The sequence below is a fragment of the Rhagoletis zephyria genome, unplaced genomic scaffold (genome assembly GCF_001687245.7).
Source record: "Rhagoletis zephyria isolate East Lansing unplaced genomic scaffold, Rhagoletis_zephyria_1.1 Rzeph_scaffold_00116, whole genome shotgun sequence".
Classification (NCBI taxonomy): Eukaryota; Metazoa; Arthropoda; class Insecta; order Diptera; family Tephritidae; genus Rhagoletis; species Rhagoletis zephyria.
This window is the reverse complement of record NW_016157200.1, coordinates 101,782-124,219: the sequence shown is the minus strand read 5'-3', so window position 1 is coordinate 124,219 and position 22,438 is coordinate 101,782. Positions and strand designations below refer to the sequence as shown.

Genomic DNA, 22,438 nt, shown 5'->3' with positions numbered 1-22,438 from the left:
TTATTCTACGCAGCAAGAATAGCCCGTTCACAGAGCCAATCGTGATTCCTACAATTAATTTTCTTAATAAAGAAACATTCTTTCGATCAGTTCTCCTTTCGATGTTTCTAAGTTACCAAAATTATCAGGCAATAAAATTCGTCTTAATCTCTCATTGACTGCCAGCTTTCTGTTCCCAATGTCCAGTAATTGTCGCGAGAATACCTCGGCTGCAGTGTATGTACTATATACTTATGTTCGTCTTGTCGCAATGTTGACTATTTCTGACAAGCATTTATCTTGCCCGCTAGAGTTGACCGAAAAACTACAGACAATGTTTGCAACGAAAATGTCGCAACAATCGATTAAAAACCTCAAGCGATTTTTTATGTGCCATGGTACACTCATCCCAAACAATGAGTTTAAATTTTTGTAATGTTTTTCCATACCGCATGTTCTGGAAATATTGCACGTGGGAGTTTCGATGATTCGTTAATATGCTCAGCGGCAGCTTAAGAGCTGAATTAGCAATGTTTCCACCTGGTAACAATGTAGCAGCTATCCCAGACGAAGCGCTAGCTAAGGTTATGTAATTTTTTTTATCGAACCGTTGCCAGAATCAATCTGATAAAGAAGATTTGGACCCAGTTATGTAATATTTCATATAATTTCAATATTTTCAGTCTTTATTTTAGATAATTGATAATCTTATTGAAAATGTTTCCAAAACAAGATTTTTCAAATACCTTTCGTTTGGTACCCATATTGTATCTCAAATATATTTTCAATTGTTAGTCTTCTTAAAACTCTTTAGTTTGATACCCACATTGCACTATTTCATTTATTTAATCAATTTAACTGTGTTTAGGCCTGTAGCCAAGAGTAGATTTTCAATGTTATTGTAGGCTTGGTTGATCTATCATGTGCAAGTGCAAGTGAAAACTCTCGGTTTCTGCTTCACTTTATGCCAAACTTTTCGCCAACTTTCTTAGATTCACCAGGGGTAGAAATCTTTATTAAAAACAATAAAAACATTTTTACAATTATATAATATTAGATAAAAACAAATATATTTTAAATAACAATCACATTTGTTGTAAGGAGTTGAAAATTATATCTATAGTGTGTATGTTTGTACATGTATACCAAAAACTAACAAAACTTACAGGCAAACACAGCAAATAAGTAGCCGCAATGTCGTTAGTGTGTTCTTTATTGTTTACTGTTCTTGCTCTTTTTTGCAATAAGCTTGAAACACATTGGAAACGACGGGCTGTAGGCCACAGCTGTCAAATTATTTTAACATGTACTCTTATGTAGATCATTATTTTGGCGACGACACGGCAACATTGCGACTAGCCAAAAATGTGGCTGTAGCCAGATTGGATCTATTTATTTCTATTTCTCTAGCGACAGATAAGATTCTTCCTCTTCTTTTATGTCAAAGTCAAACAAATTCCTGTGTCGCTGCCGCGTTCAAAAAAATCATGTCGCCGTCTAGATCGGAGCTAAGATTACGTAGATAAAACCTTAATGTCATGTCGTGTAGTAATGTCGCTTTCGATGTGTTCAGAGCTTTATGCGGAGGCTCTCGAGCGTATATCGTATTTTCTCTCTGTTTGTTTTCTATGTCTTATATCTTTGTATTAGCTAGGTCAGCTGTGTGAGCGCTCGTCGTTTTTCCTTTTTCTTATGACCGCATCGTGTTCTGATAACACTGGTTTACAGCAAATTTTTTCTCCAGACGCCACTATCCAATTCCAATGTAGAATTGCTCGGTGATTCCGAAAATCGAGTTAATTTTTTTTCTATGGATAATTTTTCGAGATATTTGGAATTTACAGTTATTCAGCTTAAAGCAAAAATTGAATCCTTTTAACCACGTATATGCTACGAACCAGGGTTGTTGCGAATATTATTCCGAAATAAAAGTTCTTTCCGGATAATAAACATCCCGCTTATCCAAATTAAACAAGTTTGGTATCAAATGAAAGAGGATTTAAATGGCCTTAAAACTGAAATGTCTAAACGAAGAAAGCCACATATTGAAAAATGATCCAATAAAAAATGTTAATTAGTTACCATAAAACAAATCTTTTGTCAGGTATATGCATTTCTTTAGTATTAAATTATAAAAAAATATAAATANTCCCGCTTATCCAAATTAAACAAGTTTGGTATCAAATGAAAGAGGATTTAAATGGCCTTAAAACTGAAATGTCTAAACGAAGAAAGCCACATATTGAAAAATGATCCAATAAAAAATGTTAATTAGTTACCATAAAACAAATCTTTTGTCAGGTATATGCATTTCTTTAGTATTAAATTATAAAAAAATATAAATAGAGGTCGTTCGCTATTTTTGTTTAAAAGCTATTTCAGTCCTCTTTCATATGATACCAAATTTGTTTAATTTGGACAGGCGGTTTGTTTATTATGCGGAAAGGACTTTTATTTCGGAAAAATATTCGCAACCTTGCTACGAACCAATTCACTCGGGTGTACGCGGCGTATGAGTAACACGCATACTGCTCGTATTTCATATATAAAATCTTTGCGCCTTTTATTTGACCACTCATATTTCGTATTTATCCATCGATTTTCTTCATCAGTAACTTGATTTTTTTTTGTAATAGAACAGGCTTTAGTACAAATGCAAAAATTTGGCACAGAACCTGTTATTTTTTTAATTTTTCTTCTGTTAAAGTTTGATTTTTTTCATTTTTTCATTTAAAAATTTAAAAAAGGTGGAATGATTAATTAATTTGTCTGAAACTATAAGCCCTATCGGAAAGTGATGTACAGTGACGGGCAAAACTGTAACATGGTTTAACACTTTTTGTTTCAACCACCGCTATATTTCCAAGTTCTAACGACTTTCATCCTTTTGTTGAATATTCTTGTTGGTACATCCCTACTCCCTCTCTCATAATGATTTGAGGTCAATACAACAACAATAAAAAATCCAGCAGACAAAAATGTAAATTAAGGCAGATGTTACAGTTTTGCACTCACTCTCAGTTTTGCATTTGACAGTTATCTTTTACTTAGTTGGAAGTCAGATGACTTTTTTCTATATTGTATTTTATTGAAGAAGTGATCACCAGTAAATAACATAGTTAATCAGGAACCATAAATGTAAATAATAGATTTACTGCGGAAAGGCGGAACCGCACGAAAAGTGGCAAAAAATTTTGGAATTTGCTACTTAAAAATGTTAAGACTTAGAAAAAATATAGCCTAAAGTGTTCCCAAGGACAAAGGAAGTCTGTTAAAAAATATTACGGTACGATATCTTGTGAACTTAGAAGCAAGTAGCGATGCAGCCACTATTACAGAAGCGCTTAAGGTATTAAACTTTAATGCAAATCAATAGACAGCGAGGCGAAGAATTGCCAAATTGAGCGCAAAGGCATCATAAAGAAGAAAAAAGCAAATTTGATCATAATACATGTGCGAGTGTGGCAGCGTTTCGCTGCATCGCACGAAACCCGGACCGTTGCCTATTGGGATATGTTAGGCCGTTCACAATGCCATAAAAAACATATTTTTAAGTTTCAATTGAAGGTTATTTGGTCCGACAAGACTAAATTAATCGCTTTCAATCAGATGGCCGGGCATGGTATTGGATCAAAGACCCAAATTAAGCCTAAGCGCATCATGTACTGCAAACTGTGAATCACAGTGGTAGGATCTTAATTGTTTGGGGTTGTATTTCAAAAATTTTGTTGGTCCGTTAGTACGCATTATGCGTAAGGAACAGTATCTGTTCATATTTCAACAAAATTTGCAAGATGTAGTCGAAAAAATTAGAGTTTCTGCTGAAAAATCACCCAAAACACACTGCACATATTCGCAAAGACTGGATACAAAATCAAAAATTTGCTGATTTCAAATGACCTCCACAATCCGCGGACATAAATCTCATTGAGAATTTGCGAAAACAACTAAAAGCACAGCTTACTAAGTATCCAAGTCCGTAAAATAGAGTATATGAGCTGTGAAAGCAAACTAAGGATATACTTCCAGAATTTTTACAGAGATAAAAATAAGGTATGCCAAATCGTATCCAGGACCTGAAACAAGCAAAAGAGTACTGAACATTGTGTTAGTAGTTCTTTTTTTCGTGAAAATTGTTAAAAAGTTCTTAAAAATGTATGAGTGCAAAACTGTAACATCTGCCTTAATTTACATTTTTTTCTGCTGTTTTTTTTTATTGTTGTTGTATTGACTTCAAATCGTTATGAGAGAGGGAGTAGGGATGTACCAACAAGAATATACAGCAAAAGTATGAAAGTCGTTAGAACTTGGAAATATAGCGGTGGCTGAAACAAAAAGTGTGAAACCATGTTACAGTTTTGCTCGTCACTGTATATACGGTTTATGGAGAATTTCATTGGCTTTCATTTGCCATATCTTATATTAAGATTTTTAAATTGGTTCGTAAGATATACGTGATTGAAAGGAACTAGTTTTACCGGTAAATTGCAGATATCTCGAAAACGTAACCATAGAACAAAAACTAACTCCATTTTCGGAATCAACGAGCAATTCCACATAGAAATTGGGTTATGGCGTCTGGAGAACAAAAACCAAATTCAAATTTATGATCCAGTATAATCGTGTGTTTAGTGATCGTTTTGTTGTCCCTATGTAGATTTTGTCGAATTCTTCCTTTCATTTACTTTCGCATTTTATTTCGTAAACAATGTTGCTTTGTTGTTGCGGTTCAATCGGGCTTTTTGTTCTTGTATATATTTTCTCATTTTCTTTATGTATACGAACGTCTAGCTTGTAACTTTTCATGATATTTGTTTAGAGTCTGTAGAATTAATTCTACATCTTTTTGTCTAACAATTTGGTTTGACAACCACATGGCAATATTTCATTTATTTTATCAATTTAACTGAGTTAATACTTTCAAATGGGTCGCAACCCTCCCCAATAATATTTCCAACAGTTATCTTTCTGACAAATATTTAAGTTGATACCCAAATTGCTACATTTCATTTATTTTTTCAATTCAACCGAGCTACAATTTTTAAATAGGTGGCAACCCTCCTCAAAAATGTCTCCAACAGTCATATTTTTTAAACCTCTTTAATTTGGTACCTATATAATAAGTTCTTAATTTTATATATTAAATTGAATTAAATTTTCAAACAGCTGGCAACCCTCCTCAAAAATATTTTCGGCCGTAAGCCTTCTTAAAACTCTTTAGTTAATTTATACCCATATTGCAATATTTAATTTATTTTATCAATTTAACTGAGTTCAAATTTTAAAATAGGTGGCAACCCTCTTCAAAAATATTTCCGGCAGTTACCCTTTTTCAAAGTCTTTAATCTGATGTCCACGTTGTAATATTTTACTTATTTTATCAATATAATTGGATTTCAAAACAGGTGGCAACTCTTAAAATTTTTGTGATATAAAAGATTCTGGTATTGTACCGAACAACACAAAAAAAATATTCAAATAGGTTCAGCCCTTCTCGGGTTTTGATGGCCGTGACAAACGAACGCAACATTTTTATATCCATATATAGATTTCCTAACAAATATTGCAGCCCTTAAAATGAATTTAAAACCGCCAGATAGAAAATTTTCGTTTCAGCCTTAATACTTCCAATACAAAATTTATTGCCAATATGATAAGATTTAATGGCCACGCACAGTCGGGAAAGTGCGAAAATATGTGAAATATACGAAAAAAGAGGTGCTTTTACCCCCAAATACGTGAAATGTAAGAAAAAATTTGTTTTTTTATTCCCAATACCATGAAACGAAATATTATAAGCTATTTATGTACATATTACATTATTATTACATTATTTTTCAACAAATTTAAATTAGAACAAATTTCATTTCATAAGTCCCAACCTAATATACATATCTTTATATTTAAATATAGTGTATGCCTTCATATTTAATTATACATAAATATATGCTTTTTTGAAGCATCATATCGATTACGCAGGCCAACACTGATTTTAGTGCGTATTTTGTAGCAAAACAGTTATTTACTTAGCAATAGGTATTCAGATAGGTTGACTTCCGTTCAGATAGGTTGACTTCCGAGTGAAATTCAACCAAATCCATTATGAATTCAAATTGAGTGGGGTTGAAATTCACTCGGAAGTGAATCGCAGAACCTGCGTGATATGTTTTCAATATATGTATGTGGATTTATACCCAGTAGCAAGAGTTTATAGGTAAAGATAAAAACCACCATTATAAAAGTACATAGATACCACTTTATTATTTTAGGCAAACAATTTTTATCACAATTTATCAATTTGTGAAATTGCTGTTTTTAAGTAAGAGTGCAACTTTAATGAGATAATTGGTTCCGCTTCAATTGAACTAACAGGTCAACGTCAGGATTGAATGATGATGTTTTTAACCTTATGATTTTCTTATCTTTTCTAATGGTGTAGTCAATTGTTTCTGACAATTTTAGGATCGAGTCTCGACCCAACGGTAACCCTACCGCGAACCACTAGTGGGTCGCGAGCCTCCAGTTGGTAACTGATGCCATAGATATATTGATATTGCCAGCTGCTTATTAGCGCAAAAAAAATCCACACACTTATTGGAATCTCGCGTGTTTGCGTATTTAAAATCATTTTTTTTTTACTTTTAGTTTCCTTACATTTTCTTGCTTTATTACATTTTTTTCACCTTCAGATAGACTTGGAGCTGGTATCCAAACAATTTCACTCACGTTGCTCACATAAATGCAAATAAAAAAATTAGCTTTCTTTGCATTTCCCTTACCTTCCTCCAGTTATTTACTTTCTAAGGATTTTATCGCTTGGCATGTATGTATGTACGTGCCGTGGTTAACAACAAAATTTGTATTTCTTGTTAACCACGGCACGCGATAAAATGTCAGAAGACGACTATGTGGCAGCACAAAAGCTCAACTACAGCGAACGCATTTTCAGCACCCGCGCCACTTTCCACACAAAGATGTTCACCTGTGTCATTAGTCACACACAGCCGAAGTCACTTTCACTATCAATTTTTCTGTTTCCGCAATACAATTAACATTTGACACGCAGCGCGAGGTTTATACATAAATACGTACAAAAATATTTACCACGCGTGTTTCTGTCGCGGCTTTTGAGGGCGCCGCAGTTGCAAAATTCAATTCGAAATTAATTAATTTCGATACTATTCGATTTACGAGTTTTGAACATCAGAAAATTTTAGGAAAAATCGAATATCACCTTACTTGCATGCGTTCACAGTGGCGGTTGCACAGATACTGTTTTAGATGCGGTGATTTTTCGATTATCCACCCCCCTGGTGGCATTTTGTTGTTTGCTTATTCTGGTTGAAGGCAGTGTTGCCAGTTTAGTCATTGTCCGGCTAGATTTGGCCCGTTGCGACAGCAAACAGCCGGAGGAAATTCGATTTAGTTGGCAACCGATTTTGCAAAAAAATGTAGCCGTTTTTAGCCGATTTCGCTATTTTCCATATTATATTGAAATTCAAATATATGTAACGGGTGATTTTTTTGAGGTTAGGATTTTCATGCATTAGTATTTGACAGATCACGTGGGATTTCAGACATGGTGTCAAAGAGAAAGATGCTCAGTATGCTTTGACATTTCATCATGAATAGACTTACTAACGAGCAACGCTTGCAAATCATTGAATTTTATTACCAAAATCAGTGTTCGGTTCGAAATGTGTTTCGCAAACCCAATTGCTGCGAACGGCGACGAATCGACATTTCACGGTCTTCAGCAACACTCTCAGAAACAGACGCAATATTCTCTTCTGTACGCACTGTACGCATTCGTGTGGTTGGTTTAATGTCCAATAAAGTAAACTGAGTGCGAAACTTGGTCACAATCGCATTAATTGTTTGCTCACTTGGTCGATTATGTAGACCATAAATCGGACGTAAAGCGAACCGAACACTGATTTTGGTAATAAAATTCAATGATTTGCAAGCGTTGCTCGTTAGTAAGTCTATTCATGATGAAATGTCAAAGCATACTGAGCATCTTTCTCTTTGACACCATGTCTGAAATCCCACGTGATCTGTCAAATACTAATGCATGAAAATCCTAACCTCAAAAAAATCACCCGTTACATACACTGAGTAAAAACACTGAGCCGATTTCAATGATTTCTATTTTATGTGAATATACAGTGACCTAAATATGAACTGGAGCTCCACATTTTAGCTTTTTATTTTTTTTACGATAGTATAGCTGATTTCTTACGAACACCATTTAAATCTAAATTTCATATTTTATGCAAAAGTTATGAAAATTCTGCTTTTTTTAAATTTAAAATTTTAGTACAGTAAAGTGCAAATTTAAGCTAGCTGGCACTTACCGTTGATTTTGGGAAATTTTTTGTTGACGATGTTCCGCATGTTTTAGAACACACTTGGTATGGAAAAATTCGTAAAACCGTTATAAAAAAAGATTACAAAAATCATCGGTAAGTCCAAGCTACTTCAAATTTTCATCGTATTATACTAAATTTTAATGTACTAACTGCATACATACCATTTTGCAAAGATGCTGATTAAAAAGTTAAAAATTTTGGTCAAATTTTGAAGAAAATAGTTTTTGCACAAAGTCTGAAATTGAGACTTTTATGGTGTTTGTTGAGTAATCAGCTATATTTTCATAAAAAAATAATAAACAATAAATATGCTAAATAAAAATACCCAAAGCTTGCTAAAATCTTGCGTCCCAGCTCGAAAAAAAAGTTTCGGTTAAAATATATGGCCTCAAACCGGAAATTTGAAAACAAATTTTTTAAAAACTTCTTTTTTAATCTTCAGTCATGATGCCCTTTTTAGGATTTGAATATTTGTGCAACATTTGAAAAATTTCGAACTTTTTCATTAAATTTTTTTGAAACATTTTGAGAACGCAGTTTTGTAGCCCATCAATTTCACTATAACAAAGTGCAAGTTTAGAAAAACTGGGATTAACCTTTGATTTTTGGATTTTTTCGTTGACGATGGAAGTCAATTTCTTTCACACGAAGCATTTTCGACGGTTTTTTTTTGCATGCAGAAAATGGGCAACACCTTTAACAAACAATTCCCCAAAATAAATGGCTATTCCGAGCAACTTTAAGCTTGCACTTTTTTATAGTAAAATTGAATTGGCTACAAAACTGCATACTCATTTATCGAAATTTTTACGAGACTTTATTGATTTCTTTATAAATTTTGCAAAAAGATTGAAACCTGGATTTATATGGGTTTGGTCAAAGGCTATACTATATTCAAATTAAAATTAAAAAATATTAAGATAAGTGGTGAAATCTTGTCATTATGTGAGTGTCGTAAAGTTATGATAAGCACTATATCGATGGCTGAGTGGAAGATCGACCTATCTCGGCAGCTAGTCCGAAATCGCTCAGAAAACTTCTCGACAACGTTCTATTTCCGAATTAGATTGAAAACACCCCTATCTTATTCTAAAATAGGGCGTTCTTCAACGAAATTCTGAGAAAGGGCGTTTTCGAACTGGCTGCCAAGATATGTCGATCTTCCACTCAGCCATAGATATGTATGTCGAATCGAACTTTCTGATAAAATTTTTTGTCTATTTCCGCAGTGAACGTAGAAAATTTCACTTTGAACTGTGTAACCAGAAATTTGTTTGCGCATTGAAAAAAATTTTAATGACTTGAAAAATGTACTAAAAATTAAAAACATTTCCATAACCGTAAATGTATCGAAACATTTCTTAACGGTTAAAATAAACTAATATGTTGCTGCTTAATCAGAATTACCCCGGTGTGCTACATGATTAAAGGGATGAAATGTAGCAAAATGCTCATAAATCAGCCGTCAATTCTCTAATCCACTAATATTAATGCAATATATTCATTTTATATCATTACTATGTTAGTTACCGATATCGCTACGGGTCGGGCTAATTATCATGTATCTAACACTGAAGATTTTTATCGAAAGGCAATATTTATACCGATACTTCATAATATTTTGCTCGATATCGGAGAAAGATCGCCGAAAGAGACATTAAACATTTTTGATTTTAACTAATTACTTCCATCTAAAATTGGGGAATATAATACGCTATATGAAAAAATAGGGCTTTCGAACGCGTAAAATCGCTTGAAAAAGGATTAGATTTAGAAAAAGACGCTATCAATTTGATCAATTAAAAGGAGAGTATAAAGTGTGGTCAGAACAATGGACAAATAGAAAGCGAAAAGGCATTCCCAAAATCAGTAGCAGAAGTTCTTGGTAAATACGACGAACATGCTTTTACATCGTTAACTAATTTATTCGCATTCTGGCCACACGCTACTTCAGAAAGAAGTTTTTCAACCCTTCGAATGTTAAGTTCGAGTTCGAGTCGACAATATGTGAAAATGATAATACATTTTTTTGTGTCTTTTAAATAAAAAAAGTATCTGTGAAATATACTGCTTTGAAGTTGTTTAAGCCAAATTCATTTTAAAGTAGTTGAAAATATCTGCAGGAAAAGGCAATTGACTAGTTCCTGGGACATTGCCATGTTAAATAAATGAGTTCGTTGCAGGGAAAGCAGTAAGAATTTCAATTACTTATCATTGAAAATAAAATAGTTTATAAATTACTTTCAGATTTGTTGAATTTCCTGCAAAGCTATGATCGATCAGCTGGTAAAATTGAACGAACAATTGTCTTCCCGCTTATATGCCCCGCGCTTATAATCGTTCTCGCTTTTTGGCGTCGATTTTACCCCACATATTAAAATGGTTCGATTTCTCGCGCAAGGCAAAAATTTTAAAGCACCCAATTTTTTGACACCGAAATTTTATAAGAAATATTAAATCAGTCTTCAGAAGAATCCGAAGGTGAAGCCGACGAAATGGTATCAGAAGATTTGCCAACTACGACAGAACAACTTCATGCGATTAACATAAAAAAAAACCGTTGAGACAAACAATCAATTTCTGAAAGAACTTGATGCTAAGGAATACTAGTTTATAAAAAAACCAAAAGTCAGTCAAAATTAACGAATTTTTAGGATAGATATTTAACAATGACATATAATAAAGTGCTTTGTTTTGTGATTTAGCTGAGATAGCTATTTTTTGTTATGTTTTAACAACCGATTGAGTTCAATTTTTTAATCACCAAACTAACTATAATTAAGTTCATATGCATTAAAATGATATTTCCAAATCTAAAAAAACTGTTTCAATAATTTATAAAATGTCTTTTAAGCGGGTTTTCGGATATAAGATTTCTACGGTTATACGCGTTATAAGTATAAAATTAACCACAATGCTTAATACCCAAAAAAAAAAAATGTTTGCAAACCTTGGAAGGTACATATTTATTTAACAAATAATCCTCAGTCCTTTCACAGGTATCCGTATTTATTTCTCAAACTAAGCAAAAGTTCAATACTTCTCGCAATAAAGCCATTGCAGGACAAAAAGTAATGTAGGCTGCAATATAAGAATATAAGAAGGCCAAATTGTTCAGTATGAACAAAACCCCATTCGTAATTGATCACTTTTTAATTTTTGAAATGTAACGCTTAGCTACGTATAGCCTTTGTTAACCAAAAATAATTTAATGATTTCTACGACTTTATTTAAATAAAACATGGGAATCTCAGTTGAAACATTTAGCCGTTTTTAGCCTTTTTTTTTTGCCAATTTAGCCGGTCGGCCCAAAAAGTTCTGGCAACACTGTTACTTAGTACCATGAACGAAGAAAGACTGATAGGTTTAGCACTTTTACACGTACACTTAAAGCCGAAAATTTTAGTTGAGACAACGAACACGCAAACGATTTCACAAAAATGTATTGAAAAATTACTATTTTTGAAAAGTGCTATTTTGGCTCTTTGTACGAAATTGAAAAATTAAATGCCATTTGGTGTAAAATAGGGCCAAAAATGGCACGGTTTGAGCGAAGTTGGCAGCCCTGATCGCCAACGACGACTCCATCTACAGGCTGTTCTCTGAGAGAGTACGAAAGCAGTTCTGTAAACATGAGGCCTATACGAACCACTAGTTCAGTGTTAAAGCTATGGCACACGTTGCTGTCGACGCTCCCACGAGTATGGCCATCGCTCCACAGCTGATGGAACATCATATCGTGCTCTCAATACTCTGTGTAAATGTTTATGCTGCTTCTGTTATTTTTGTTGAATTACTGTTGGCTGTCCCAAATTCTGACTGAATTCGCCCTAATTTTAGCAGTGAGACAAAATCCTAACAGAAGCTCTACCTACATACATATGTATATCACATATTCCACAATCTATGTTCCCTTAATGATTAAAAATGGTAAAAACAGATGAACAGTTCCAATTTCTGGAGAATACGTGCAACGTTGTTTACTCACATTTAGGACTCCAGTTTGCATAACATAGCAGTCTTAACCTAAATGCATTCAGTTGGACATACATATGTATATATTAGGGTGTTCGAATATACGCATTTTTTCCAAAAACGGTTTTAGAGTTATTCGGAAAATTGCAATTTGAAAAACACCGTTTATTTTTTTTAATTAAGAAAAAAATCGGATACACCGTTGTTATGACGTCATGACGAAAAATTACAATGAAATTTTTAACATTACATATAGCTTTTATTTAGAAAAAAGATAATTAAAACAAGTTCAAAGGTGTTTTTTAGATCACAAGTAAAACAATTGTAATTTTCTAACTTTTCAGATTTGAGTAGTTCTCTTTCCGCTGAAGCCGAGTGCGTAGATGTGCCTACTGCTACTCGGGAGGTCCATGGTACAATTTCTGGGCCAGCAACGTCAAAAAAAGGCTCAAGTCCTAGTGTACTTCTTCGGAGCTAGAGTAAAAGTATAGATCTCTCCATTTAGAGGTCTCTCCTAAACTGTAAAAAGCCTTGAAAACTCCGAAAAACTCAAAAGTTTCATTCAGAGGTCAATATTTGTATAAAATGAAAGAAGAACCGGTTTGCTGTCCGGAAAACTCCGGTTAATTCGACAATCGAAAAATAAATATTTCAACAAAAAAACTGCATACAAATATTCAAATAAACCGGTTGAAACCGGTTTGGAAGAACCGAGTCAATCACCCTAGTATACATGTATGCATATGTGAAAGTTAATTTTTAATTAAATTTCAAACATATGCTAATAATTCGCTTCATATTAACATTTCTTAAAATCCTTATCCTATTTGCTTAGGTTGAAATGTGTTCTGCAAATAACACTGGGCTACTGCTCTTGTAACTGTTAAAAGCTAGAGAGTATGGCTGACTTCCAAAACGTACCAATACAATGTTTGGATACTGTTCTACTGCCGTATTTAAACTGTTTGCATATGCAGAGTAGCGAAACATTGCAACCATATACATTGCATATTTGGAATATTTAATAAAACAATAATCACCATTTCGGAATTTTGCATATTTAAAACACCAATGGTAACCAATAACAAACGAAGCATCAACTTTGTTTCTGATGCGCTGATTGCGCTAGCGATGCGGTTCGATAACTTTTCGGATGGGTTTTGGAAAAGTATACATTGTCAACCAATTGTAGTTCGGCGTTATGGAACATTAAACTTTGTACGTATGCAATGCAATTGACGTTTTGGAAGTCAGCCTATACTCTTAAAACACGCAAGAGCATCACTTTCTTTAATAAAAAAAAGAGGAAATTCTAAAATTTCACAGCGAATCGAAAAATGATAAATGTAGCGACTTTTCCTATACTTCAGACACAAGGCTATCCAATTTCGATTTCATTTTGGTGGCAGATTGTTCTTTAGGCATGTATTGCGGTAATATTTTTTACCAACAGAGGCTTACAAAAGCAACTACATACTTACTTGAATTGCACTCCACTGAGGTTTCTGTAATGTTATCACTATTATCCACTCTGAAAATGAAGCTTAAAACTCAGTTTTTCGAAATCAGCTGTTTTAGAAAGTGTAGTGTCCAATGAAGCGACTCACAATACAATTGGCGTTACTGCTCAGTTTAGCCCAAATTCGAAATTCACTGTCGCTGCTTTCACAGCAGCAAACTTCGCATGTTAAATTTGACATAAATGAAACGCAGCCAACTTCTGTTGATGTCACTGAAGCGTAAAAGGCAGCAACAAAAATGTAAACAAACACAAGCGAATGTCAAAAAAAGCAGTCACTGACAACGCCGTATTGTGTTTGCTGCGGCAGTGACTGCCAATATTAGCAGTAACAGCTGATTTTAAAAACTGTCGCTGCCACTGCCACTGCGCTATTGTATTTTGGTCTATACTTTCTTAATTAAATATGAAAAAGCATCCGAGACGAGCAAAACGCCATCCGTGTAGTGAAAAATGCTTCATTTTAATACGGGCGTATTTGAATTTAATATTTCCATTATACGTAGTGTATGTATAATGGAAATATTCAATTTTGAACACTTTTCACTTAATTTAAATACGACAATTTTTAAACGGTTATCAAATAAAAATTTTAATTTTTACAACGCGTTTTTTCCTCAGTGTATATATCTACGTATTTTTCCTGCGTAATGCAGGCTATTGTTGTATGAAATACCATAAAGCTTCAGCACATGGGATGCTGCAGGGATACATATATGCTAGAAATCGAACACAATTTTACGCGTCAAACTTCATATATCCAATTTGTGGAAACTTTGCTAATCTAACTAGAGATGCATAATTTTTTCGACCGATTAAATACTTGCACAATGTACTCGATACCCACCAAGTACTTGGTCACTTGTATCCAAGTACAAAAAATACTCGGTACTTGGTAGAGGTACTCGAATATTTACTCATTTGTACTCGTATCGGAAACTCACTAGATATGGGAAAACTTACAGCTGATTGCAAAACGCTGTAGATTGTCATTTTGTGATTTGTATTGTACTGTGGATCTTATTATTGAGAAACAATTCCTGTACACAAAAAACGCTGCAGTCTGCGATGGTAAGTGTCTATTCCATATTCAAGAATTTGTGATAGTTTTTCGTATAGACCAAATTTTTCGAATATTCGTTGATATCTCGTTATGTGACTTTTGGCAATCGACTAAAATAATACTAAATTGCAACTGATTGATACTTACCATTTATGTTAAGAAGGAAGTTAAACAATTTCTCTAGAGTAAATGAAAAATGCTTCAAGATTTTAATGAAAATATTTATTCATGTTGAGAAAAAAAAATAATATTTATTGCATTTAAGGAAAAAAATATACAACATGGCCAACATTGCATAGTTTGGATTCATGACGAGATTTGTTGTGCAAAAGAGCTGTAAACAAATACAACCTATTCAATATTATAGTTTGACAATCCCTTTTTTGATTTTGTATCTACTAGAGATGTCAAACTATCGATAGTCGATAGTCACACCATCGATAGTTTTGATAGTTTTCAGAAAAACTATCAATATTCACGATAGTCTCGAAAAAAACAAAACTATCGATAGCACTATCGATAGCGCTATCGATAGCGCTAAATCAGTTAGGTTGCTTTGTTTTTACAGGATCATAGTGAAATAAATATTGTCTTATAAAAGTTATAATCGTTCAAAATTAAGTAAATTCTTAGCCAAAATACTTCTCTTTTTAGAAAGTTCAACAACAAAAACAAGTTATACAAACAAAACAGGATTTACCATTAACATATGTATGTATTTTGGCCTAAATGCGTGCATATTTGAATATGACGTCGGCATCACACTAAAAAACAAAATTTTTAATTCAAATTAAAAAATTCCAATAATTTCAAAATAATTGGTAGAGATGATCGATAGCCCTACTTAACTATCGATATTTTCGATAGTATAAGAAAAAACTATCAATGAGTATTGATAGTCTAAAAAAATTTAAACTATCGATACTATCGATAGTGCCATCGATAGTTTGACAACTCTAGTATCTACGGCATCAGATTTTTTGCAAATTTCGTCATGTCTTCTCGCAAAAAGGCAGCTTATTCTTAACTTATATAATTCAGCCGACGTTTAATAAGTGTTTTTGTCGATATCGATAACACTATACGACAAAATCAACTTTTTTTCTGGGTATTGGACCAAACCATTTTTTTTTTTTAAGAGATTGAGTCATAAGTAAAAAAGTAAAACGTAAATTATGTCAAAAAGCTGCAATTAAATTTAGAGTCGACTTAATTTTGACTATAACTACGGGCCTTTGTATATATATACTGACTACGTGTTAATAAGTTTGTTAAGGGGCCGAGTTTTTCTTCCATTGATGTGCTGTGTAAAAATGTCCGCTTTTTTCGGTGGATACATTTGGATATAGTTTTCGATTTTTTATGGATACTCTAAAGGCTATGACAGTGGGTTGTACATAAAAAAGGTTTCATTTGGTTTGAGAGCAAACTTGAAGGAAATGAACAAATTTATTCAGATTTCAAATAAATTCGTTTGAGTAAACAGTAATTACTCAGGATCTGATTAATCATAATTGATTTCAACCATACGAAGATTATCTGGCGCAAATAAAAACTAAAGCCAATAAAAAGGTTCAAGTTTAGCTTTTATATTTTTTTTATTTATAATATCTCGGAAACTATTAGACCGATCATAAGCCTATTGGTGCTAACTTAAAGATTATTTAAGTACCTTTTACGCGACGGCGACGTTTGTATACATTTTTCCTATTTTATTTTAATATACAATAATACAACTAAAACTTTGTGGAGCTTAAAAGTGCTAGATTATTTTAGAAAGATTTTCGGAGCTAAATAGGAAAACAAATACTTAATAAAATAATACTTATGCAGATACTAATCCCATTTAACTTGAATATGAACTTATTTGAATTAATACGGTGACTGCATTTCTGACGACAATGTGGATGTCCGTGCTAGTTTTGTATTGTCTTTGTGTTCTACGCTCCCTGAGCAAACGAGTACGCAAACAAAGCGACCGGTTTTTTCATCTGCGGTAGCCGAGTAGCGAGAGTGCGTACTTCAAGTCTGCAGGTCCCAGGTTCGATCTCCAAACGATTACCAAAAAAATTTTGTTTTTATTATTTCTTTTATTTTTTTATTTTATTTGCTTTATATATTTAATTTTTCTTTATTTTCGTTTTGTTCTTTTAATTACATTTATTTTATTTTATTATTAGATATTTTTAAATTTGTATAGCTTAATTTTACCAATAGTCAGAAGCAATTAACTAAGAACCAGACTCAAAAAATATAGAAGTTATAATTAAATCAATAAACAAAATTAAATGAATATTCAACTGGCTGTGTGACCGTGGGCCGTCTGTCGAGGAAAACTTTAGATCAGATCAATTGCGCCGTTAATCCGGATCAACGTTGCTTTCTGTCTATATGACAGATACTAATAATCCAATATTGTGCTAATTAAGGCTCAGTAGTAAGCTAGTGCGTTTAGCACTGAGCACCGGTCACAATTTCGTCATTTTATCTGTCATTCTCTACTTTAGTAAGCCTCTCGGAGATAAGTAGCTTACAAGTTTGTAAGGGTATTCCAATTTCATCGTTTATATTCTCAAAACGAAGTTTTGTGCCAATCACGCCAGTTCGTCTGCCTTACAATTTTCCTCGATGTCGCAGTGCCCCGGAACCCATATTACCTCGGGGCGAAATGACTCAACCATCTCGTTAAGAGATGCGCGATATTTAATGGTTACCATGGAAATTGTCGACTGCTTCGTGAGGGATTTTATTGCCGCCTGGCTATCAGTGAAGATAAAGATATCAACTTGGGGTATCTTATCACACTATACCAGCTTCGTGGCCCTGTTGATTGCCATCAGTTCCGCCTGAAAAACACTACAGTGGTCCGAAAGACGAAAGCTAAGGGAAATTCCCAGATGATGGGAGTATACACCTCACCCAATGCTCCCCGCGAGCTTTGAGGCATCTATGTATACATAGAGCGACTCTTCGGGAGGAGGGAAGGAAGGTAGGAGGGTCGTAAACGCCATAGCGTTCCTTTGACTTAAAATTCAATATATTACAATTTATTTATGTACTCGTATATATGCATATATACAAATGTATTTATTTTAAGGAATTTTGCATATACATACATACATGTTTAAACTTTTCTACATTTTGATATTTTGAATTTAGTTTTTCAACTATTCATAGTATTATCTTTACATACTACCCACCCAGTTTATTTACAAGTAAGCTTATGTGTAAGTACATATATAGATGCAGTTGTAATCGTTTCTTTTCATATGCACAACTAACTCAGCTAAGTACATACGCATATAACCCATATAAGGAAGTAAAAACTTTAACTACTTAACTAACTATATGTATGTTATTATTTGTATTTGTGGCCCTACTTTGTCCATTCTCAGTCGGCATGGTTATCATAGCTAGGCATAAAATATGCTACTGCAGCCACCTTTGCAGTCTGTAAGTTGTCTCCATAAAATTATGCTCTAAACCTCATCTTCTATTCAAGTTTATTGAAATGTTGTTGCCTTGAGAGCGTCATTGAAGTATACGGATTTTCGAAGCAACAATTGTTGTTACCGTTGATGGAAACTCTGCTGGCAGTCCTCTTGATTAACATCATCGGTTATGTCGCCACATATGCGCTGTTCGCTTGAGAGGGCAATTATACGGCCAGTGGTGGGGCTATTGTTGCTGTACCGCAATGCTACCATAAGCAATGTGGCAACACTGTGACCAAACTCTTGATGCTGCTGATATTGCTGTAGCGGTGGCTGTGGTTGTTGCGTGTAGCTGGATGAGCTTTTGTAAAAACTACTTTGTTTGATACATGTCGCAGTCGGTTGTAGGCTGATCCTGCTTTGGCCCTTGTGTGTCTGTTCGCTAATCTTGCCTGTTTTGCTCCAGATAAATGTAAATATTTGTGACAAAACTAACGCGCAGACTATCGCACTAATTTGCTTGCTTAGATAGGTGGCAACGCCGTATCGCGCAGTGGACGCGGAGCTGGTTTGCATTGCTTCCAATCGCTCACCTGTGGAAAAATAAAATAAATAATAACATTAAATTGCTTATTGCTTTAAGAACAGTGATGTAATTAACATTTATGTACATATTGCCAATATTGCTAGCTTTTTTGAAGCTTTGATATTTTTCGTAACGATATTATGTGGCCAGAGGAAATATACTGGTAGCAGAAATAAAAAATCGACTTATTGTAACCAGTTTGGGCTCTATTTATTTAATGTTTTGTATTTTTTTGTAAAAGTCTAGCTAGTTGTGCAAAAAACCCTATATAAATCACTTTACAAACTTTTAAAAATTTTTTACAAATTTCACTAATTTTTCCAACTTTCTGTTCGTAGCCTTAGATAAATTGTTTATGCAGTTTTATATCCAATTCAATTCTAGCATAATAAAGTGCAAGTTTAAAGTTTTTTTTATGATATGCAATTTTTCAATATACTTCCAAAGCAGAGTTTAATTCACTAGGCGTTCTCTTCCATATAAGAACAAATTTTCTTTAGTATAGCCATTGAGTGAAATGGGATGTAGTCGTTGTGCTGGGTATGCAATTGCAGTTGTACGGCTATGTTCCACTCCAACTCTTGCGTCCTCGTTTTCGCGCTCTGGGCAACGTGAGCTACCCATGTGCTAGATGCGGTATACAATCAGAGTGGAGTCTGGAGACACGGCAGAAAGTGAGGTAGTTTTGGTGCGGCCACTCTGACTTATTCGGTTTAAGAGCTCACTGAGGCCTGCAGCGACTGTTCACCAGTAGGAGCGGCTGCAAGCGGGCGTCTCTATTGAAGCGAGCGGCTAGCTGTATGATACCTTACCTTTTGGTGACGAACACGGCAAACAATTAAAAGACTACGATTTGAGGGCACGAACGTGGAATGTCCGTATCCTTAATGGCGAAGGTGCCTCTGTCCGGCTGGTTAATATCCTCGTAAGGACCAAAACTGACATCACTGTCATCCAAGAAAAGCCTGGGTCCTGGCGACGTCTACTAAAGCTGACATATAAAGGAGCGCTAATTTGGTATTCGATTTGTGGTGGAAGACAGACTCGGTCGCCATGTACTGTCATTCACCCCAGTGAACGAACGTCTCGCTACAATCCCCATATGAGCAAGATTCTTCAACATATTGCTTATTTCCGCCCCCGACCCGACAGAAGAGAAGGGCGAAGTGTCCAAGGGTAGCCCCTATGAGCGCTTGGAGCACACATATGAGCGCTGCTCCCGCACAGGTATCAAAATCATGTTTGGCGTCTTCAATGCAAGGGATATTGAAAACCAGCGTCGGAAAACTCAGCCTCCATGACGAAACGTCCGACAACGGACTGGGGCTGATCGACTTCGCCGGGGCCTGAAACATGGTAGTGTGCGGTACTAGGTTCAAGCATAAAAATATCCATAAAGCTGCATGGCTGTCTGCAGATCGAAAAAAAGAGAAACCAAAGCGATCATTTCCAGTGTTTTGGACTTACGTGCACTCCGAGGCCCAAACATCGACTCGGACCATTATTTGTTGCAAACAAATCAGTCAGACGGTGAAATATCGACTCCATCGTCATCGACTGGGGGCTCGGGTTCTTCTTTTCCACAACTTTCAGTGTTGCTGCCATTCAATAAAATAGGAATGTGTTCCCTCTATAATTTAAGTATGTTCTGGTGACTCGGTCGCCATTTTTGTTTTTACTGGAGCTGGCCCCGCTCTTGAAACCTTTCGTAAGTAGGCTAACTCTGGCAAACTTTTCGTACATTTTTCTTGTCGGCTAGCATTTCAAGCACGGCCCCACGTGGCCCACGTTGCGCTCGAACACAGCGGAGCCCTGTAGGTGGCATCTTTTTTGTCTGCAGCTTTTTGACAATCCTGGCAGTTGTTCTTTCGGGCTCGCTGAAATCAGACTACTTCTTCGGCGGTGGTACTTAAAGAGCGGAAAATGTGGTTCCCCTCCTCGCATATGTCGGTTTGGGGAAGAGTGCTCTCTTAGAGCATGTGTGAGAATCGAATGCATTGGCATCTGTTTTGAATGCAGCTTTTCGACTTTAAGCTTTCCTTGCATTTTCGGACGCACATTTTTTGCTTCACAGAGGCGCGTTCGTATCTTGTCTGCAACAAATAATGGTCCGAGTCGATGCTTGGGCCTCGGAATGCACGTACGTCCGAAACGACTACGCGCTGAAAATAACCAAGCTCTTAGAGCTGACGGCCTGCCAGCGGCTAGGAGTTAATAAGGTGCATGCATCAGCACTTATGCAGAATTTAAATGTGTTCTACCCAATATAGGTTTCAAGGTCTTAATGGACTGATTGGGCCTTATCAGTGTGGCTTCAGACCGAGCAAATCCCCCATAGACCAGGTATTCAAAATACGCCAAAACTTGGAAAAGACCCGCGAGAAAAGGGGTTCACACTCACCACCTATTTTTTGACTTCAAAGCCGATTTCGATAGTACTAAAATTAGTTGCATATACGCCTCGATATTTGAAACACCAACACCGCCAGAATTTGGAAAAACTTCTCAGGTAGAAATCAGCTGGTGAGGATGTATGCACAGAACAAAAACCACTGGTTGAAGGAAAGAATATAATCTGCTGAGACGCACCTAATTAAGAACCAACGACGATTTAGCACGGCTATAAATAGTGACGGACAAAAAGAAACTATTCAGAACGAAAAATTACACTGAAGATGGCAAAACGCCGAAACCGGTTTGTCTCCAAACTAAATTTGGCAAGGGATAACGGAAACTCATTCCACATTACATCACACTCCTACCCTGTCGGAAGCACCAACAACGAAAATGAGACTGTTTTGATACTTGATCAAGGAAGCCTAATTGAGTGAATGGTCGTAGTGAGCTGGGGTCATTGGGTACCAAACATAACTTGTTATGTAGGAATTGCGTTTCTCTATTCCCTAATAATAAATGTTTGGCTTTGCAATATTTTTTGTTTGTTTTTAACGTACTCACCCTGTAGCACATGCACGCGTATGCTTGTTATTTCCGTGTTCGATGGGTAGCAGGAATATTTACCAGAGTCTAGGAGATCAGCATTTTTGATGAGTAGTATTGATTTGGTTTCCATAGACTTAATAGTTCTTATTTTCAAACGACTGGCTGATGTTTCCTCTGAAAGGACCTACGAAAGAAAATAAAGAAGAGAAGTTAGAATAGACGAAATTTAAAGAAGACTTAGAACACTTATTATCGCGTTCTTAAGGACGACTACAGATAATCCTACACTGGTTTTGATAATAAAGTTTTATCATTTATACAAACTCCTGAAACGCTGTAATAGTGACAAAAAAATAAAGAACACCTAGGAAAGAAATTACCACATTCTGTCAAATTGATTCAGTCTTAATAAGACAATTTTGAGATAAGCTTAGTTACATAAGAAATTTCCACCTAACTGTATATAGGCTATGGAGTATTGGGACCATTTAATTGATATATTGACATTAGCTTTTAAACTTACATGTGAGAAGTTTTAAAATAATTAAAAAATGTATGACATTTGTA

At 35.0% G+C, this 22,438-nt stretch overlaps 1 protein-coding gene across 1 annotated transcript in view; it reads right to left on the bottom strand.

Annotated features, from left to right (window-relative positions):
- Positions 1–18,113: 18,113 nt before the first annotated feature.
- The window catches only part of LOC108378396 (uncharacterized), a 28,193-nt gene continuing 23,868 nt past the window's right edge, over positions 18,114–22,438 (bottom strand). The window contains exons 5-6 of the mRNA XM_017634699.1: positions 21,887–22,055; positions 18,114–18,935 (exon numbers count right to left, since the gene is read on the bottom strand). Of these exons, the coding sequence (XP_017490188.1) occupies positions 18,478–18,935; positions 21,887–22,055 (627 nt within the window). The 3' untranslated portion in view covers positions 18,114–18,477. The remainder of the gene's footprint in view (positions 18,936–21,886; positions 22,056–22,438) is intronic.